Source organism: Pseudorca crassidens, chromosome 19 (assembly GCF_039906515.1).
Source record: "Pseudorca crassidens isolate mPseCra1 chromosome 19, mPseCra1.hap1, whole genome shotgun sequence".
Taxonomy (NCBI): Eukaryota; Metazoa; Chordata; class Mammalia; order Artiodactyla; family Delphinidae; genus Pseudorca; species Pseudorca crassidens.
The window spans coordinates 12819227-12835673 of NC_090314.1; the positions used below are offsets into that span (position 1 = coordinate 12819227).

Below are 16447 nucleotides of genomic sequence, written 5' to 3' on the forward strand. Positions count from 1 at the left end.
AAACACTGTTATCACAAGAAGCCAGTGTGCAGACCATCCGGAGTATGATGTTTCAATAGTAGCAGAGTAAACATACCTTAAGAACCACTGGTCTTAAGCAATTTTTTGCATGTATTACAAAATTATACAGATAAACACTAAATGGAAATACAACTTACCTACAATTCACTGTTGATTTTCCACCTTCAAATTCAGAATTCTTCCCCCACCTCTTAGGTAATTCTAATATCATAAGTCCTTTTATTCCTATAAGTGCTACATGATGTTGTGCTGGACTTAACAAGACTTGATAGATTTCAAACAGGGGCGGATTTATGCAAAGCAATCTCTGAAAATTAAAGCAAACTAGTCAAAATAGTTAATTTTAATGCAAATATATATGGCAGTTACTTGAAAGCACAGCTCCACTTTAGTTTTCTATAACTGTAGTTTAATGAAACATTCTGGGTAAGTACTAACACCTCAGCCATTACCTGATGAAATATTTTTTAACTATTTAGATTGGAATATTATATAAAATGCACCAGGTTTTCCTACTTTGACAAATACTACATATAATTCCCTTTTTACAATCAAACTCCAGACTACCACTTCAGCGTCAAATCTCCACCATTCCCCACCTGTACTTTATACTCCAATCAGATTAACTTGTATTTCTGGGAAATCATCATACTTTGTTATGTCTCTGTGTCTCTGTACAACTATTCTTCCTGCAATGCCCTCATTTTTCTTTTTTAGCTGGCTAAAACATTCTTGGAGACTCAGTTCCTATGCACTTTCCTCCCAAGAAGATATCCCTGACCTTCTGGCCAGGAACTAATGCATCTTTTCTGTACTCCTAGAGCACACCCTAGATAATTCTATAATAGTACTTATCACCCTGCATTCTAATTATCCTTTTACCTGCTCATCCCACACAACTATGAATTACCTGAGCTCTGTCTTTCCTCTCTGTATCTTTGGCATAGTTTATGGCATGTTGCTAACTAACTCTCAATATATGTTTTAATGACCAGACAAATGAAGAACTCATAAGTACTAGTAAATGATAATTACTGTTATAAATAGTACAATAAGATAGAGAATGGCTTCAAGAGCTTCTGCAACTAAAATACTGCTTTACTGAAGCAGATTTGACATTGAACAGTGATATTTTCAGGGGATTCTGTTAAGCTGTTTGTCTCATATGCCCTCAAAAAAAAAAAAAGTACTTCTATTTCTTCTCTCATGAGTGTCTCGAATTCCCATTTTCTTTTCTTTCTATTTTCAGTAATAAACCATGAGATTACCAATGTATTGCTTATCCTTATGTATAGAGAATCACCCTAAATCAAAATCTTTTTAGACAAGACTGTTGAATATGATTTCAATTGTTCCTGATGTAAGTCTGAAGTTTCTTTGTTTTTGTTCTTAGCTGCCCTTTGCTGATTCTAATCAAACTGTTTTTTCTCCAGTCAGTGGTTCTTCCCTTCTTTTCCCATCTTCTTCCTATTTATTCTAATGATCTACCTCAAATCAGACCACCTTTCTCCTGTTATGCATACAATCTAACCTAATTACCTAGGTCACCTGTGATAATCACATAATTTACGCGGGCTTTTTTTGTTTGGTTTGTTTTTTTGTTTGATTTGGTTTGGTTTTCAAGGTTACTATTCATGTTTTCATTTCACTGAAAGTTGCAATTCATGCTAAACTGCTTCCTTGTCTATCTCTGAGTTTTTGACATTTGGAGGACTGAAGGTCATTCAGACAGTTATCAATATGTACTGAGGGTTTATATGTTCCAAGCACACTGAAGTACTGGGGATACAAAACTAAGTAAGGCGGACACAACCCCTGCCTTGGTGCTTGCACTCCAGAAAAGAAGTCAGACAATAAATTAACAAGTATAAATAATTTAATCATGACTGTGCTAAATTCTGCATAGCAATATAGGGTGCTATTGTTAATACTGTGTGCCGAGCATCTAACACTCTTAGAAGCTAAAATTTTACAGTCAGTAGTTTGTGGGCTTGTGACCTGTTTTCAAAACTGCAGAAACAATGCCAGCACCTTATTCAAATCATTTCTCATCAGCAAGAATCAAACAATGGCACACGACATATGTATGCCATATGTTAGAATGGGGGCCAAGTTTTCTTATTTTGTAATCTTTAAAAGACGCGAATCGGCTTATTACAAATAACCGCTTCCATAAAGCAATGTTTAATCACAAGAAGTCCGTAGTACTTTCTGATCACACCTACTTTCACATGCTGTTGGCTTCTCAAGAAGCCAGCAAAAATCCCTTTCAGCTCTGGAGATGGCCCAATTTTTTGAAAGAGCTAGCAGGGGATTCCTCCTCCATGTCAGGCAAGAAGCTCGTTGCTTTCAAATCAACGACCCGACGTAATGCTCTCAACAACCCCAAGAGAAAGTTAGGACTGTCCCTATTATTTTATGAGCGTGACGTCATGACATCGGATTCTCGGAACCAACCTCCTAAAAAGAGCGAGTGCACCCACACTCTTAAGCCTCTTACCCCTGCTTTGTTTTTCTTCAGAGCACCTGCGCCACAGATGTTTTACTGTTACTCCACGGTCTCTCCCTTCCTCCCAGACCCCGCGAATTTAAGCATCTGGAGCGCAGGCGTTCCTATAACAGTATCCGGCGCAGTGTCAGAGTCAACGAACATATGTGGAAGGAGTGAAATATGCGTAGGGAGGGTTCAAAAGGTTCTGCGGCCACGCTACAGCGAATGAAAATGACTTTTCCAGTCGCAGCTGGACGCCCCCCAAAAGGACGTCTGCTCACCCTCGCACAGCACCCCTCCCAGCAGACGAAAACCAGCCAGGATGGGAAGGGGACGTAAAGGCTCCTTCAGATCCCAGCTGAGGGTCATTTTCCAGATCAGCCTGGCCGTACCTGGTACTGGGAGAGGGAGGACTCCTCACCGGCGCCGCTGGGGTCCCGAAGGCGCACGACTAAGAAGGAGCTGCCTTCTCCGTCCCATAAGAAGAGCTCTCCGCCGAGGCCCAAGACCAGGTTTCTCGTCAGCAAGTGCGGCGGCAGGGGCGGCGGCGAAGGCAAAGAAGCCGGCTTCTCGGCTGCGGCTGGGCTCTGGTTTTTCCTTCCTTCCCGGAGCCGCAAGAACACGGCATGGTCAGGGAGCCAGGCCTGCCACAGCTCACCGTCTCCCGCGGCTCCTTCGGCGGCCGCCATCTTGGCCCAACAGCTCTCGTCAGCCCAGTTGCTCAGCCCGCCGCTGAGGGCAGCCAATTCGCTTCCAGCCGTCCACTGCTTCGGCCAGTCATCGAGCAGGGAGCCCGGAAGCCCGAGCAGGGCTAGGGGAGGGGCGGGGCGAAGGTGAGGCCAGCCCATCAGGTAGCGTCATTGCCAAAGCAAAGCCAATAACCAGTCAAGCCTATTCTGAAGCCAAAGGGGGCGGGACGAGAAGTTCAACATGCCAGTGCCTGCTTAGAGAAAGCTTTGGGGTTGCGGGAAGTCTAGTAGCTGGGGGTAAAGCGCCTGAGACCTGTGTATCAGATTGCTTATAGGACACCTCCACCTGGATAAACCTAAACATCTAAAACCTTCCCTCAAGACTTACCTCCCTCAATCCAGGTTGGGCAGACCTCACAAATGTCACTTCTTTTTGTTTGTTTTTTGCGGTACGCGGGCCTCTCACTGTTGTGGCCTCTCCTGTTGTGGAGCACAGGCTCCGAACGCGCAGGCTCAGCGGCCATGGCTCACGGGCCCAGCCGCTCCGCGGCATGTGGGATCCTCCCAGACCGGGGCACGAACCCGTGTCCCCTGCATCGGCAGGCGCCACCAGGGAAGCCCATAAATGGCACTTCTTTAGTCACCCATTCTGGGATTGTCCAAGCCTGTCTCCGAGTGGGGCCGGCCGGAAGGACAACGCTTCCCAGAATTCCCTACGATCTGGTGCGACCAGCACCCAGGAACTACAACTCCCAGGATTCTGCACGCGCCCCGGGGGCGGGGCCTTCTGGCGGCGACTCCCACGAAAAGGAGATGGCAGAGGGGTCAGGGTCTCGGCATCGCTCGCTGTATAAACTGATGGGCTCGCCGCCTTGGAAAGAGGCTTTCAGGCAGGTGAGTGTGGGGTTTGGAAAGCCTTGGCCGGGCTGTCGTCACTCCCCTAGTCCGTCCCGGCAACCGCTCTCCTCCGTGCTTTTCTCTCAGCCCCGCCGGGTGAAGCAGGTGTCCGTGGAGGTGGACCTGGAACCCGAGCCTCTCGCCTGTAGGTCCGGGCCTCGGCCACCGCCCGGCCACTTCCTGGAGTTTCTGTTCCTCTGGGTGTGGCATTGCCCGGGCCGGGCCGGGCCCAGGAAGCCTTCCTTTTGGACTCGGGTTTGCTTTCCGTGTGATGTGTGATCGCGACCGCACCGCTACATCTCTACGGTGGCACCACCATCACCCGCTGATGTCGGGTTGGTGGACACCAGAGAGGCACCTTGTACACTCACCGCAAGCGAGAGAGACGTTATGTCTATTCCACAGAGGAATAGAATAATTAGACATTATTTCTAATCCCGGAAATTATTTCTCTTCCTATTCCAAACTATTTCTTCTGAGCCTCCGTCACTAAGTCTTAGCAGGGTTGTAGCCTACGGTCAGTTCTGACCTATGCTGAGCTCAGTCTGGTTCCTGTAAGTACTATAGCCTGTCTTTCTAGTAATCTCTGAAGTAGTGGATATATCCCAGGAAAATAATCTGATGCTAGAAATGACTGTCGACAGCACGATTTCTCAATCCTGGTTCTTGACATTTTGAAGACGATAGTTCTTTGTTGTGGGGTGCTGTTCTAGGATTGCAGAATGTTTAGCAGCCTCCCTGGCCCCTACTTACTAGATGTCAATAATCCTACAGCTAGAGCTGTGACAACCAAAAATGTCTCCAGTCATTGCCACATGTCCCCTAGGGGACAAGATTGCCTGAAGTTGAGAAACATCGTACAGGATGGCGGCTACCAGCATCATGTCGAGAGTAGCAAGAATTAGGAAGCGGGACTTCCTGGTGGCGCAGTGGTTAAGAATCTGCCTGCCACTGCAGGGGACATGGGTTCAAGCCCTGGTCCTGGAAGATCCCACATGCCACAGAGCAGCTAAGCCCGTGGACCACAACTACTGAGCAGACGTGCCACAACTACTGAAGCCCATGTGCCTAGAGCCCATGCTCTGCAACAAGAGAAGCCACCACAATGGGAAGCCCATGCACCGCAACGAAGAGTAGCCTCCGCTCACCACAACTAGAGAAAGCCAGTGTGCAGCAACGAAGACCCAATGCAGCCAAAAATAAATAAATTAAATAAATAAATTTATTTAAAAACAAAACACAAAAAAAAGAATTAGGAAGCAAACTAAGTGTCCTGTTAGCACAGTGGATGCTGCGCTATTATCAGCCAACCATTAAGCAAGCTAGCATTAAAGATAGACTATGAAATATGTCAATCTGGAAATACGTGACCCAAGCATTGTAATTTCACCCATCTACACGTGGATAAGGGCTGGAGAGGAAGGTGCCAAAATGACAATAGTTGGGATTAGAGTTGAAATTCTGTGTCTATAAAATTCCTTTAATGTTTTAACAACTAATCTAAGAGGTGTTTTTTGTTTGTTTGTTTTTGACGGAATTGCCTTTTCTGCCCCCTCACCTCTTTCTCCTTCTTCCAAGGGATGCCTGGAGAGAATGAGAAACAGCCGGGACAGGCTCCTAAACAAATATCGCCAGGCTGGAGGCAATATGTCAGGAGGAGCTCAGAACACCTTTCTAGTGCAGGAGGTGATGGAAGAAGAGTGGAATGCTTTGCAGTCGGCGGAGAGCCGGCCAGAGGCCTTGGCTCAGGTCAGGCTGGGATATGTGTTTTTAGCACCAAGGATGCCAGTGTCCTCTCTCTGCCTATTTCCCCAAGTCCTCTAAACCCATCCACCCTCCAGCCCCCGATCAGGATTCTAACGGCCTTTCACCCAGGTTCTTCTACCTTTAACGTTAGACTCTTCTAGATTAATTAATGGTTCATAAATACCGGGCTGTCGACCTGCTGCATCATTGCATCATAATCACTTCTGAAACTGAAAAGAAAGAAATTTCACTCATTGGCTGCCCCCCTGGAGCTTTTGATTCAGTAGGCCTGAGCCAGGAATCTCTCTTTAAAAAGGTCTCCAGGAACTTTCTTGTTCTAATCTCAGGCAGGGTTAGGAACTGGGTGTGGATAGGAGACCATTTACCATGTATCAGGAAGAGCACTGGATTGGAAGTCAGTAGTTCTGGAATTCTGATCCTGGTTTTGCTGTTGACTCTTAACTCTGCCTCTTTGAGCTTCGGTTTTCCCATTTGTAAGATGAAGAAGATAATGTTGTCGGTGTTGTGAGGACAGTATAAGAAACATGTGGGAAACTGCTCTGAGAACATCAAGGCTCTCTGTAATAAAGAGGCGTTCTTTGGTGCCTTCTACGCGTCCTACATTGTGCCAAATATCTGAGTTACATAATCACAATGAGTGCGCACAATAACCCTCTCAGGTGGGTTTTATTCCCACTTTACAGAGGCCTGAAATGAGGTTGACAGAGGTTAGGAAGTTTCTAATGGTCACAGAGCTTTAGCAGAGCCATATACTTAGCTGCTACCCTATACTGTCTCCCCCAAATGTGGTACCATTATTTTGTCACTGGCTGGTTTCATCATCTGTTGATGCCCTTCTCAGCATGGCCACATTACCGCATTGTCGGCACATTCTACAGAAGGACTGGGTTGATTTCCTCAGTTAAATCTGTGTTCTTCAAGCCAGCCTCCAAGTGTGAATCATTGTGGGTCTTGCCAGCTGATCATAACTTCAAACCTCTGCTGACCCTACTTTCTCTTGCAGTTGGAGGAGCCGCTGGACCTGGCCGTGCTGGAGGAAATCCAACAGGAGCTGATTGATCAAGGTGAAGTCTAAGAATAGTTCTTCCTGCCTATATCTCTAGCTGCTCTAATGCTGATGCATTTTTCTGAACAGAATGTTTTTAACTCATTATTTCCATCTTCAGTCGAGTGTCTAGAAGTCTCTGTTTTTCCTCTAAGGTCTTGGCTGTCTGTCTTCCCAATAATAATAGTCATTGTTTCCAGGCCTTGTGCTCAGACCTCTCCTTCCATGCTATGGTTCTCTCCTTATGATGCCCCTACCAGGTAGCGTGAGACAGAAGAGAGTGGTGTCTAACACAGGTTGCACAGCTGGTGGTGGAGTTGGGAAGTAAAGTCAGTGTTGTGAATCCAGTTCCCGTGTCTATTCTATGCGACAGTACCTCTCTGTTAATAGATTGGTAGTAATCCTGTCACCTTACAGGATAGTGCATGATCAGATCTCTTGCGCTACCTAATTTAAGTACCTTCTCTTGTATCTTTTCTTTACCGACTCCCCAGGGTCTTGTGAGCGTCCCCTTCCTGCGGAATCATAGCACCACAGAGTGCATAAGTTAGCACCTTATATAATTAAGTCATTTATCTCACATAGCCCTATCTTGATTAGGCTTAGTTTTTATCATCTGTTAGAGATAACAGACTTGACTCTGTAAAACTACAAAACTATTTGTAGGCTTAAATAATACGTGTAGACTTCGAGCAGTGCCTGGCATATAGGAAGTTTTCAATACACAATAGCTATTATCTTGAGGACGCAAGAGCATGAACTCTTGGCCTAGACTGCTAAGATTCACTTCTCAGCTTTACCACTTTAACTTGTGTGGCGCCGGGCAAAGCACTTAATCTCCCTGTGCCTGTTTCTTCATCTTTAAAATAAGGAAGTAGTAGTGAAGAAGTTAATATATATAAAGAACTTAAAACAGCATTTGACACATAGTGCTATGCAAACGTTAGTTATTATGATTGGTGTGTTGACTCCAGTTAAGACTGTATATTCCTTGATTTTAATTCTTTTTTCTTTTTGATTGATTTTCTCTTTACCCTCACCTGCAAAACCTATCTTAGTGGTGAAACACAGGACTCACTAAATATTTCTCTTGGGGTATATTTAATTTAAAAACCTGCAGTGATAAGAATTTGCTGTGTTCTGCCATACTCAGTCCTAAGGAACCCTCTAGAATAGAGGTTGGCAAACTTTCTGTGAGGGGCCAGATAGTAAACATTCAGGCTATTGCAGCTACTTGGTTCTGCTGTTGTAGTGTGAAAACAGCTATAGCCCACACATAAACCAAATGAGCGTGGCTGTTCCATTACAACTTTACTTAAAAAATGGAAGGTGGGGGACTTCCCTGGCGGTCCAGTGGTTAAGACGCCACGCTTCCACTGCAGGGGCACGGGTTCAATCCCTGGTCGGGAAACTAAGATCCTGCATGCCCTGTGACATGGCCAAAAATGTTTTAAAAATTAAAAACGTTAGGTGGGCTGGAATGGCCTGTGGGCTGTGGTTTGCTGACCCCTGCTCCGAAGCCTAGATGGTGAGCTCATCAAGAGCAGGGACCAGCCTTCTTCATCTTTGTACCCCAGGCCTACTAAGTACTAGGGCTTGTTGCATGTTTGCTACACACGTTCTGAACAACACAGAGCCTGAGTCTGTGGACACTGGCGAACATCTCACCTTAGACTCAGCCAGGTGGGCCTGGCGTCCGAAGCCGTCAGCGTCCGCGTTCTCCAGCCGCCCCTGGGACCCTGCCACTCTTCATCTCTGCCACTGTGGCCTCTGGAGATGGGTGTGAAAGTTGTCTCTTTGTCTCTTAGCCTCATCACTTCACAAGGAGAGGACAGACAGGAGGGGAAAGATCCAACAAGATGAAGCCTGAGCAGTAAATATCTAGTGATTGGTAGTGTGATTTTGCCCGCATTTTTCTCTTGTGTGGATGGTGCCTTTGAAAGTGAAGCTTAGCACTCAGGACAGGGTGACCCAGGTGACGTGCGGTGAAACACGCCAGCTGTCCTTTGCCTTGCAGAACAGTCCATCATCAGTGAGTACGAGAAGAGCTTGCAGTTTGATGAAAAGTGTCTCAGCGTCATGCTGGCTGAGTGGGAAGCAAACTCCCTCATCTGTCCTGTGTGTGCAAAGTAAGAGTTTTCACAACCTTTTCAGCATTATTTGTTCCCACCCCACACACTCCAAGGTGAGTGGAATTTCCCCCCAAATCTATTATCTGGGAAGGTTGGGGGATCCAGGTCTGCTGGCCGTAATGCTCTGGGATCCCAATTCTGCTTCCAGGTACAATCTGAGAATAGCAAGCGGTGTGGTCATGTGTCAGTGTGGCCTGTACATCCCATCTCATGTGAGTGTTCCTCACACAGATCGTGTCACCTCTGCACACACCTCTTCCCAACTTCATGTTCAGTTCACACTGGTAGCTTGCAGTCATCCATGGTGAGAATACAGACAGCATATCTGTGAGGTACTTATTAATGTACCGCTGCTTAAGAGCTTTATAGAAAGCCCAGTTTAGAACTGGAAACACTTGTATCTGATTTACATAAAAATTTTCCATGTATGAAGACACAGCTGTATGTCAGTGGTCTTAAAATACAGGAGCCCTCTTATCTGACATGATGTGGCTGAAAGTCTGCCAGTTCATTGAAGTGGTAAGTTATACAAATGAAACATTTTATAGGAAGTTTTAAACGTACACTTATTTGCCAGTTCTTGAGCGAGGCTCTGATTGGAGAGCTGAGGGGTTTTTTTTTGTTTTTTATAAACTGCTCTTAAAGCGCATAGTCTAGCATTTCCTGTTTTGTTTCTGTAAGTGCATCAAGAAGCTGAGTGCACTTCAGGATTTTTCCTCCCCATCTTTTACCTAATTCAACACCTTTTTTTTTTTAGGGACTCATCTTTTTGACTGTTCCTTCAATATTCCACTTATCACAAAAACATAACTTTGTTTCATTCTCTTATTTCATTGGTTTACATAGTAGATAATTAAGTCAGTCAGTTACAATAGCAAGTTCAGTTAGCACAGAGGTAGGACCAAGCAGCACTGGCTCTTGGTAAGGATACACTTGGCTGGTAGAGGCAGAAACACAGGGAGGCTGGGAAGCCTCCCAGCCCTGGACGTTCCTGGTGCGGTGAGCATGAGTGTTCAGGGCAGGAGTGGAGAGCGCTGGTCCATCTGGAGAGGCGGTCAGATGGACGTTATTTAAGAGATCCTCTCAGCATGCTCGTGAGCGTTTCTAAAGGTCCGAGGAATCAGGCCATCACAGCAAGCCAGTTACAGGATGGTGTGAGGAATCGGGATTTTCAGCCTGTTGACTATGAGACGACTGAGGTTAGCTTGTAGTTTAACTTTTCTGCTTTTCAGTCTCCAGGGGTGACAGAGCAAAAGTTTCGCGCCTGTTTAGAAGACAGCGTGAATGAGCACAGTGCATGTTGTCCCCACACGCCGGCATTTTCCGTCACTGAAGGAACAGAGGAAAAGCCCAGTCTTCTCATGAGCTGTCTGGTACGCCTCCCACAGGACCCAGTGGTAAAAGCGGGTCGGTGGTTGGTTTTATTCCCACCCTGGTAGAAATAGCTTACAAAGAGGTAAATGTTTAAAAATGCAGTTTATTCTCTGAGGAACTTTACTTGCATAGAAAAGTGAAGTCACTTCAGTTAAAAAGGCCAGTCATTCCCCGAAAGGGGAGGGACAGAGGCAGCCCAGCTCGTGGAAGGAGCAGCATAAATGTCATTACTGGTTGCAACTTTTAACCACATATTGACATTGCTTTTGTAACTGGAATATAATTCAAGCTAACTTTTTTCTGTTTAAATTCAGGCTTGTGATACTTGGACTGTGATCCTCTAGAGCCAGCCCTGATGCACACGATCTACTGGGTTGGAAACAAGTTGTGTCTTGAGAAGGGGCCTTGTAAATACAAATCTGTCATTTATAACTTATTTTGTATTAAAACGTTTCAAAGTTTTCTCTGCTTTGTGTTTCGTAATGCAGGTTGAAAGGGAAGGAGTAGAAATAGAAAAGACCAATCACCTTGGAGATTTTATTGTCCATCATTTTGTTATACAAAAATCTAGAAATAACAGGTTTGTAGAGAATAAATGGTAAATCAGTGGCAACAGAAATAAGTTAATATTGAATTACTTTCCATGATATTGGGATGAAAACCATGTCAAAGCACGTGGGTCTGGCTTCACTGGCCAAAGCCTGCCGTAAAATTAAGGTGTTTGGCAGCTCATCTTCTCTATTGGCTTTTGACAAAACCTTTGAGGTCTTCGAGAAACGTAATGTACTCCTGGTGCTCCAAGGCTGTGCTGAGCTCTACCAACTCATCAGCGAAAGTGTTGTCCACCCCTCGGTCCGCAAGGAAATCCATTAGGTGGTCGTATAAGCCCTAAAAAGAGAAACATTGGTTAAAAAAAAAAAAGAAGGTGGCACCCGAGACACTTATTAAGATGCTTCTTTGAGTGGCCTTGGACTAGACCCTCCCCTGCAAGGCCCAAGGGCACCATCACCTTATCGAGCACTCACCCAGTCCAGGGAATCTGTGCTGAGCGTGTAATTCGTGTCCTTCCAGTCAGAATCGCCAGTGGACTGAAAGCTCACTTCCTTGATGGAGAAAATGTCACTCTGGTCCTCCTCTTCTTGTCCAATCTGACAAGAGACAATATTTGGGGAAAACTGAAAGGTTTCCCAGGACAAGCCAGACTCGTGCAAAGAAAAGGGACTATTTATAGCTTGAAACTCAGATTTTAACCATGCTCCCTCACCACCCCCACCTCAGTCTTCCCAGTTTTGCTGGTCTAAGCTAGAGAATGTTAGTATCAGCTAAATGGGACCAGGAAGGTCCCCGGAGGCCCTCCTTGTCCCCAGGGCTGCCAGCACTCCAGTCTACATACCTCATCTTCTGGAAAGTGACAGTCCAGCACAAGGGCCTTGTTGCTACCATCCTTTACAACTTCAACCACAAAATTGGGAGTGGACGTCAATTCAGGCTGGGGAAACAAGAACGAGTCAGTAAATGTCTCTCTTGGCAGGGGTCTGGACCGAAGGTCTCAGTTCAGGGGGTCTGATGGCCACTGCTACGCTATGGTGTTCCCAAATAAGGAGCCTAGGATCTTTTAACACAGAGTGTTAAAGCCATGTACCAGCTTGTTCAGACAGACTGGGCTGAACCCACCCTGTGGATCCTTTCTAGAGTTGTAGACTATGTTTTGGACGGCAGAGTATCATATATTTAGTACAGCATTTCACTTCTATTAGCCACGCTACTTGTTTAAAGAACGTACAAGGTTACGTATTAGAACCTAATGCGTACGAGGTTCTAACCTAATTCTACAAGGTTAGAATCAGGAACTCTGAAATCCAGCCCCAGCGAGAGTGGCCTTTTTCTACATCCATACACTACAAAGCTGGCCTAAAGCTCCAAAATCCCTTCCCAGCTGCTTCGGGATCTGCCTCTATTACAGCCCAGGACCGGAGGCTGGTGCCTCTGGCTAAAGCACAGCAACCCCCCCTTTGAGGGTGAGCCAGCCAGTGTGTGTGTGTTGGGGGCGGGGCGGTCCTAGTGCTGGGCCAGCGCTCCAGGGAGCTGAGCTGGGTCGTGAGACAATACCATGCCAACCCAGCCAGAAAGACTGGGGACCCTGTGGCCCTCACACTGGCTGGTTTCTAGGCTGGGCACACTGCTTCCTAAAATGTTTGCAGACTGAGCACCATCCAGGTCCAAGCAAGAAGGGCAGCACCTTAAGGCGAAGTCTCTGACGCCCCTGCCTGGGACGTGTGAGAGCACTCCTCACTTGGAAACACTCCAAATGATAATTTCCCTCCTGATCATGGGAAGGGTTAAGACAGTTTCAACTCCTCTCTATTAAGTGAACACAGGGCAAATTATAAAGCCTAAGCCTAAAGGTAACAATTTACTTCGCCCTGGGAAAGAAAAGGGGCCACACAGTCTGGTGCTCTACAAGAAAAGGCCCAAGGATGGCTGTCCTTTGCCTTCTCTCCTAGTGCTAAGAGAATTTAAACAAAACAAAAACCAATGCTCCTTCTGCAAGCCCCCAGAACAGCCCGTGGGAAGGTGGCGGCACAGGCTGGTCACAGTGTTACAGACTTGCCTCCTGTTCTTCAACCTTCTGCCCTTCAGAGGGCCCCTCCTCCCCATCATATGCAGGTGGGATGCTGTTGTTAATGTTGAAAGTGACGGTGACCCTAGAAAGGCAAGAGAAAACACAACAGAGGATGTCCTCTTAACTGAGGAGTAGATACTGAGGCTTGCTACAGTTAAAACTGCTGAAACAATGCACCTCTGATCTGCAGAACTTCCAAAATGCGGGTGCCTGCATCCCACCCACAGATAGATTCAGCAGGTCTGAAGTGGGCCTACTATGTGTTGGCTGCTGGAAGTCAATTAGGCACTTGTTCCTCAGCCAAATACAGTCATGTGGGGGCTCCTGTCACCAGGCCGGCATCCAGGGCTCACTGCCAACCTGTGTCCACTGGCCACCTCCTGGCCACAGCCACCTGACACTGCCACCCTCGTCTTTCCAGGGCACCTTCCAGTGCTGAGCAGCTGAGAAGCTGGGGGCAGGGGGCAGAAGCCTCCTTTAAAAGCTTTTCTCCATTAGAAGAAAATCTGCCCGAGAGGAAGGGAAGAAGGAGCGCTGGAGGGCTGTGGCATCAGCTGAGGATGGAGAGCAGCCCCGGCCCCATGGAGGGGGGCCTCACAAAGAGCAACACTTGCTGGGGAGCTCCCTGGTGGTCCGGTGGTTAGGACTCAGCGCTTTCCCTGCCGTGGCCTGGGTTCAATCCCTGGATGGGGAACTAGGATCCTGCAAGACACAGGGCACCGCCAAAAAAATAAAAGAACATGCTGCAGGACAGGCTCATTCCTCAGAGCAGTTGTGGGAAGTTTTATAATCACAAAGCAGGCCACAAACACCAACTAATGACGATCTTCAGTTGCAAGAACCTTCACCTGACGTATCACGTTCCAAAATTTGAATCTAAAGTTGAGAGATCTGGAACGAGCACTGCTGGGTTGCAGACAACAGTGCACTGTAGCCACTCCCCTCTGGAGCTGTGCTAACTGGCTGCCTTGCCGGTTTGAGGTTTGAGGTTCAGCCACAAAATCTGTCTAATCTGCAACAGTGCAGACCAAGCTGACGCCTGGGCACAGAAATGCAGTTATGTTCATTAGCACATTACTTATAATGGCCCCAAACTGCCTATGACTTACCCCAGGAAAGTGGTTTAGGTCACGTTACAGAATACATGATTGACCTATGAAGGGAAAAACACACCACCACCAAAACAAAACAAAAAACCCAGAACCCTACTTCACAGCATATACAAAAATTCACTCAAAGTAGATCACAAACAGCTTATGCAGGTCAAAGTCTTCCCATCTTTCTCACGGTGACCCTTACTACGCGGCAACCCCACCCTTATCTTGCTTTCTCAACTATAAACAGAGTAGGAGCTTTGTGTTCCTCAGCCAGAGCCTGTAGTATAGTAAGTCAGCATTGCAAATCTGAGATTCTGTCGGTGCTGTGAGAATTTCTGAATTTGCGTGCATAGATTTAGGCAAGGCATAGCCTCCCTCACCAGCAAGGGTTTAGCGCTGACGCCTCTACTGGTCCAGTAGGCTCCCAGCGACTTAGCTTCGGTGCTACTTGCTTACCATCTCTGTATTAACTACCACAGCACATAAGTGTGCAGTGAATGAACGACCTGGAGCTTACGAAATTATCCAAATGAATCCTACAATCTCTCGGAAACCACATGTCTGTTAAGTACCTACCTTAACTAAAGGCTGTTGTGGATAAGTCAGGGCAGGTCCTGCAGGGTCATGGATTTGGTTCCCTGGAGTCCATAGGCCCCTGGTACTTACCTTTCTCCAGCAACTTTCTGCACTAATTTGGCTTCTGTCCCATTCACTTCCAGCGCCCAACCTCCAGACATCTTGGGAAGAGACTTATACTTCTGTATCTTCTTTTCCTCCTTAATCTCATCATTGAGGAATTCAACAAAAGCTTTGTCCCCTACAATGGAAATAAGTTACAGAAAGAGCCAATCAGTCTAAAACGGAAAATGACCCAGGTTACTACAACCAGAGACCTGTATTTGGGCTGTTTCTAATACTTCTGCTATTAACGGTGGCTCTGGGAACTTAACCCAACTCACATCCATTAAGCCTCAGTTTCCTCATCTGTAAAAATGCCGTAAGCTATCAGTGGGAAGCTGAGCTCGCATTCTGGTAAAGTGATTCCCAACAATGAACTCCTTACCACGTTTCAAAATAAAGTAAGAAAAATTCGCCATTACCCTCTTTCACTTGCCAACAGACAACACCACACTATTCCCAACCGCGACCTTGGGCTTTCGCAAAGTTCCATTTTCGAGAGACTGAGAATAGAGTCGGCCTCCAGGACTTCTTTATAGCATCTCTCCCCGCAAAGTAAAACAGAGGTGGGGGAAGACGGGAAACGCGATCACGCGTGGGTTTAACCCGCTGGTCACCGATCAGTGGGAGAATGTTCTGGACTTCAGGGGCGGTTCCGGGCTGTCCACGCGTGGTCTACACCTCCTCGTCCCGGATTCCCCACCCCACCCAGGCCCTGGCCCCTCACGCCCTCGGTCCACGTGCACGAGTCTTACCTTCGGTGTGCAGTCCGCCGCAGCCGCAGCCGCAGCCGCAGGGCCCCCAAGGCCGCAGGAGACCGGGCAACTGCACCGACCCCGCGCGCACGCTCAGCAGCCCAAAGGGCCGGGCGCACGGCCTAGACGCGGGCTGCAGCAGCGGCAGGGAGGGCGCGGCGGCGCGGATGCCAGCGACAGCGGTGCCCAGGACGCGGGGCACGCAGCGCAGCAGCGGCAGCATTTCTGCAGCGGAGGCAGAGGCGGCGGCGGACACGTGCGGCTACGAAAGACGACTCTCAGCAAGAGCGACGACTCTTCGCCACTGCGCCCTCTGGATCTAGGGCCGTCGCCGGAAGTCCCGCCCCCTCCCCGGGAAGTGCTTCCGCGCCGCCGCTTTGCAGACCGAAGGCACAGCGGGCGGGAATGCGCCCTCTGCTGGTGGCCTCCGGTGTGGCCTCCCGGGGAGGCCTGGAATCCGATTCCTGAACTTCTTTAGCTGAGTCGGCTTGAGTCTGGCGTCCCAGGCTTGCTGTTTAATTGGCCAAAATCCGTTCTCTCCAGTGGCTGCTTACACTCTCCAAATTTCCATCTCCTGTTCTCAAGCACGGCCAGGCTTTCTATGACTTCGTGGAATGCACTCTTGCCACCACCAACTCCCAAAGACCAGCCTCCGGGATCACCTCCCATAAGAGGCCTTCCTGGAACTTCCTCCTCTCTTCCCTGAAAAACAGACTCATGCCTGTGCGACCCGGTCCCTGTGCTTCATTCTTTTCTCAGCAGAAACCTCCTGGCACTGCTGGCTTACCTGGCAGCTGACCCTCACCCCCACCAGACCCGAAGCTCCTAAAGGTAAGAGCCCTGGTTAATTCCTGCAACCCTCCAAACTTACACCCAGG

At 47.6% G+C, this 16447-nt stretch overlaps 3 protein-coding genes across 6 annotated transcripts in view; 1 reads left to right on the forward strand and 2 right to left on the reverse strand.

Annotated features, from left to right (window-relative positions):
- The window catches only part of NUP88 (nucleoporin 88), a 30591-nt gene extending 26732 nt beyond the window's left edge, over positions 1-3859 (reverse strand). For 2 of the 3 annotated variants that reach the window (XM_067715661.1, XM_067715660.1), the window contains exons 1-3: positions 3590-3859; positions 2905-3323; positions 159-328 (exon numbers count right to left, since the gene is read on the reverse strand). In XM_067715661.1, coding sequence (XP_067571762.1) covers positions 159-328; positions 2905-3323; positions 3590-3725 — 725 coding nt within the window. In that variant the 5' untranslated portion in view covers positions 3726-3859. Of the gene's footprint in view, positions 1-158; positions 329-2521; positions 2688-2904; positions 3324-3589 lie in introns of those variants that run through there. The other variant, XM_067715662.1, reaches the window with a different exon arrangement.
- A 1-nt stretch (position 3860) lies between these two features.
- Positions 3861-10878, forward strand: RPAIN (RPA interacting protein). Of its 2 annotated transcripts, XM_067715669.1 has the most exons (7): positions 3861-4095; positions 5677-5847; positions 6869-6929; positions 8928-9039; positions 9191-9254; positions 10275-10415; positions 10731-10878. In XM_067715669.1, exons 1-7 carry the CDS (start codon positions 4015-4017, stop codon positions 10758-10760), a joined length of 660 nt encoding a protein of 219 aa, XP_067571770.1. In that variant the 5' UTR covers positions 3861-4014; the 3' UTR covers positions 10761-10878. The 2 variants fall into 2 exon arrangements, 1 of the variants encoding a protein (XP_067571770.1); XR_010937471.1 differs by lacking the exon at positions 9191-9254.
- A 61-nt stretch (positions 10879-10939) lies between these two features.
- Positions 10940-15915, reverse strand: C1QBP (complement C1q binding protein). Its single transcript, XM_067715670.1, has 6 exons — positions 15570-15915; positions 14803-14953; positions 13028-13121; positions 11810-11905; positions 11442-11564; positions 10940-11304 (listed from the first exon to the last, which is right to left on the reverse strand). The coding sequence occupies exons 1-6, from the start codon at positions 15790-15792 to the stop codon at positions 11155-11157; spliced, it is 837 nt and encodes a 278-aa protein (XP_067571771.1). The 5' UTR covers positions 15793-15915; the 3' UTR covers positions 10940-11154.
- Positions 15916-16447: the final 532 nt, after the last annotated feature.

What these genes read in the sequence shown, in the direction of transcription:
- RPAIN (XM_067715669.1), top strand. Translation starts at nt 4,015, where the DNA reads ATGGCAGAGGGGTCAGGGTCTCGGCATCGCTCGCTGTATAAACTGATG. An exon ending in GGCCAGAGGCCTTGGCTCAG is followed by an intron (nt 5,848 to 6,868) that starts GTCAGGCTGGGA and finishes TTTCTCTTGCAG; the next exon opens with TTGGAGGAGCCGCTGGACCT. An exon ending in ATCTGTCCTGTGTGTGCAAA is followed by an intron (nt 9,040 to 9,190) that starts GTAAGAGTTTTC and finishes TTCTGCTTCCAG; the next exon opens with GTACAATCTGAGAATAGCAA.
- C1QBP (XM_067715670.1), bottom strand. Translation starts at nt 15,792, where the DNA reads ATGCTGCCGCTGCTGCGCTGCGTGCCCCGCGTCCTGGGCACCGCTGTC. An exon ending in CGGCGGACTGCACACCGAAG is followed by an intron (nt 14,954 to 15,569) that starts GTAAGACTCGTG and finishes TTTCCATTGTAG; the next exon opens with GGGACAAAGCTTTTGTTGAA. An exon ending in AGAAGGTTGAAGAACAGGAG is followed by an intron (nt 11,906 to 13,027) that starts GCAAGTCTGTAA and finishes TTGTTTCCCCAG; the next exon opens with CCTGAATTGACGTCCACTCC.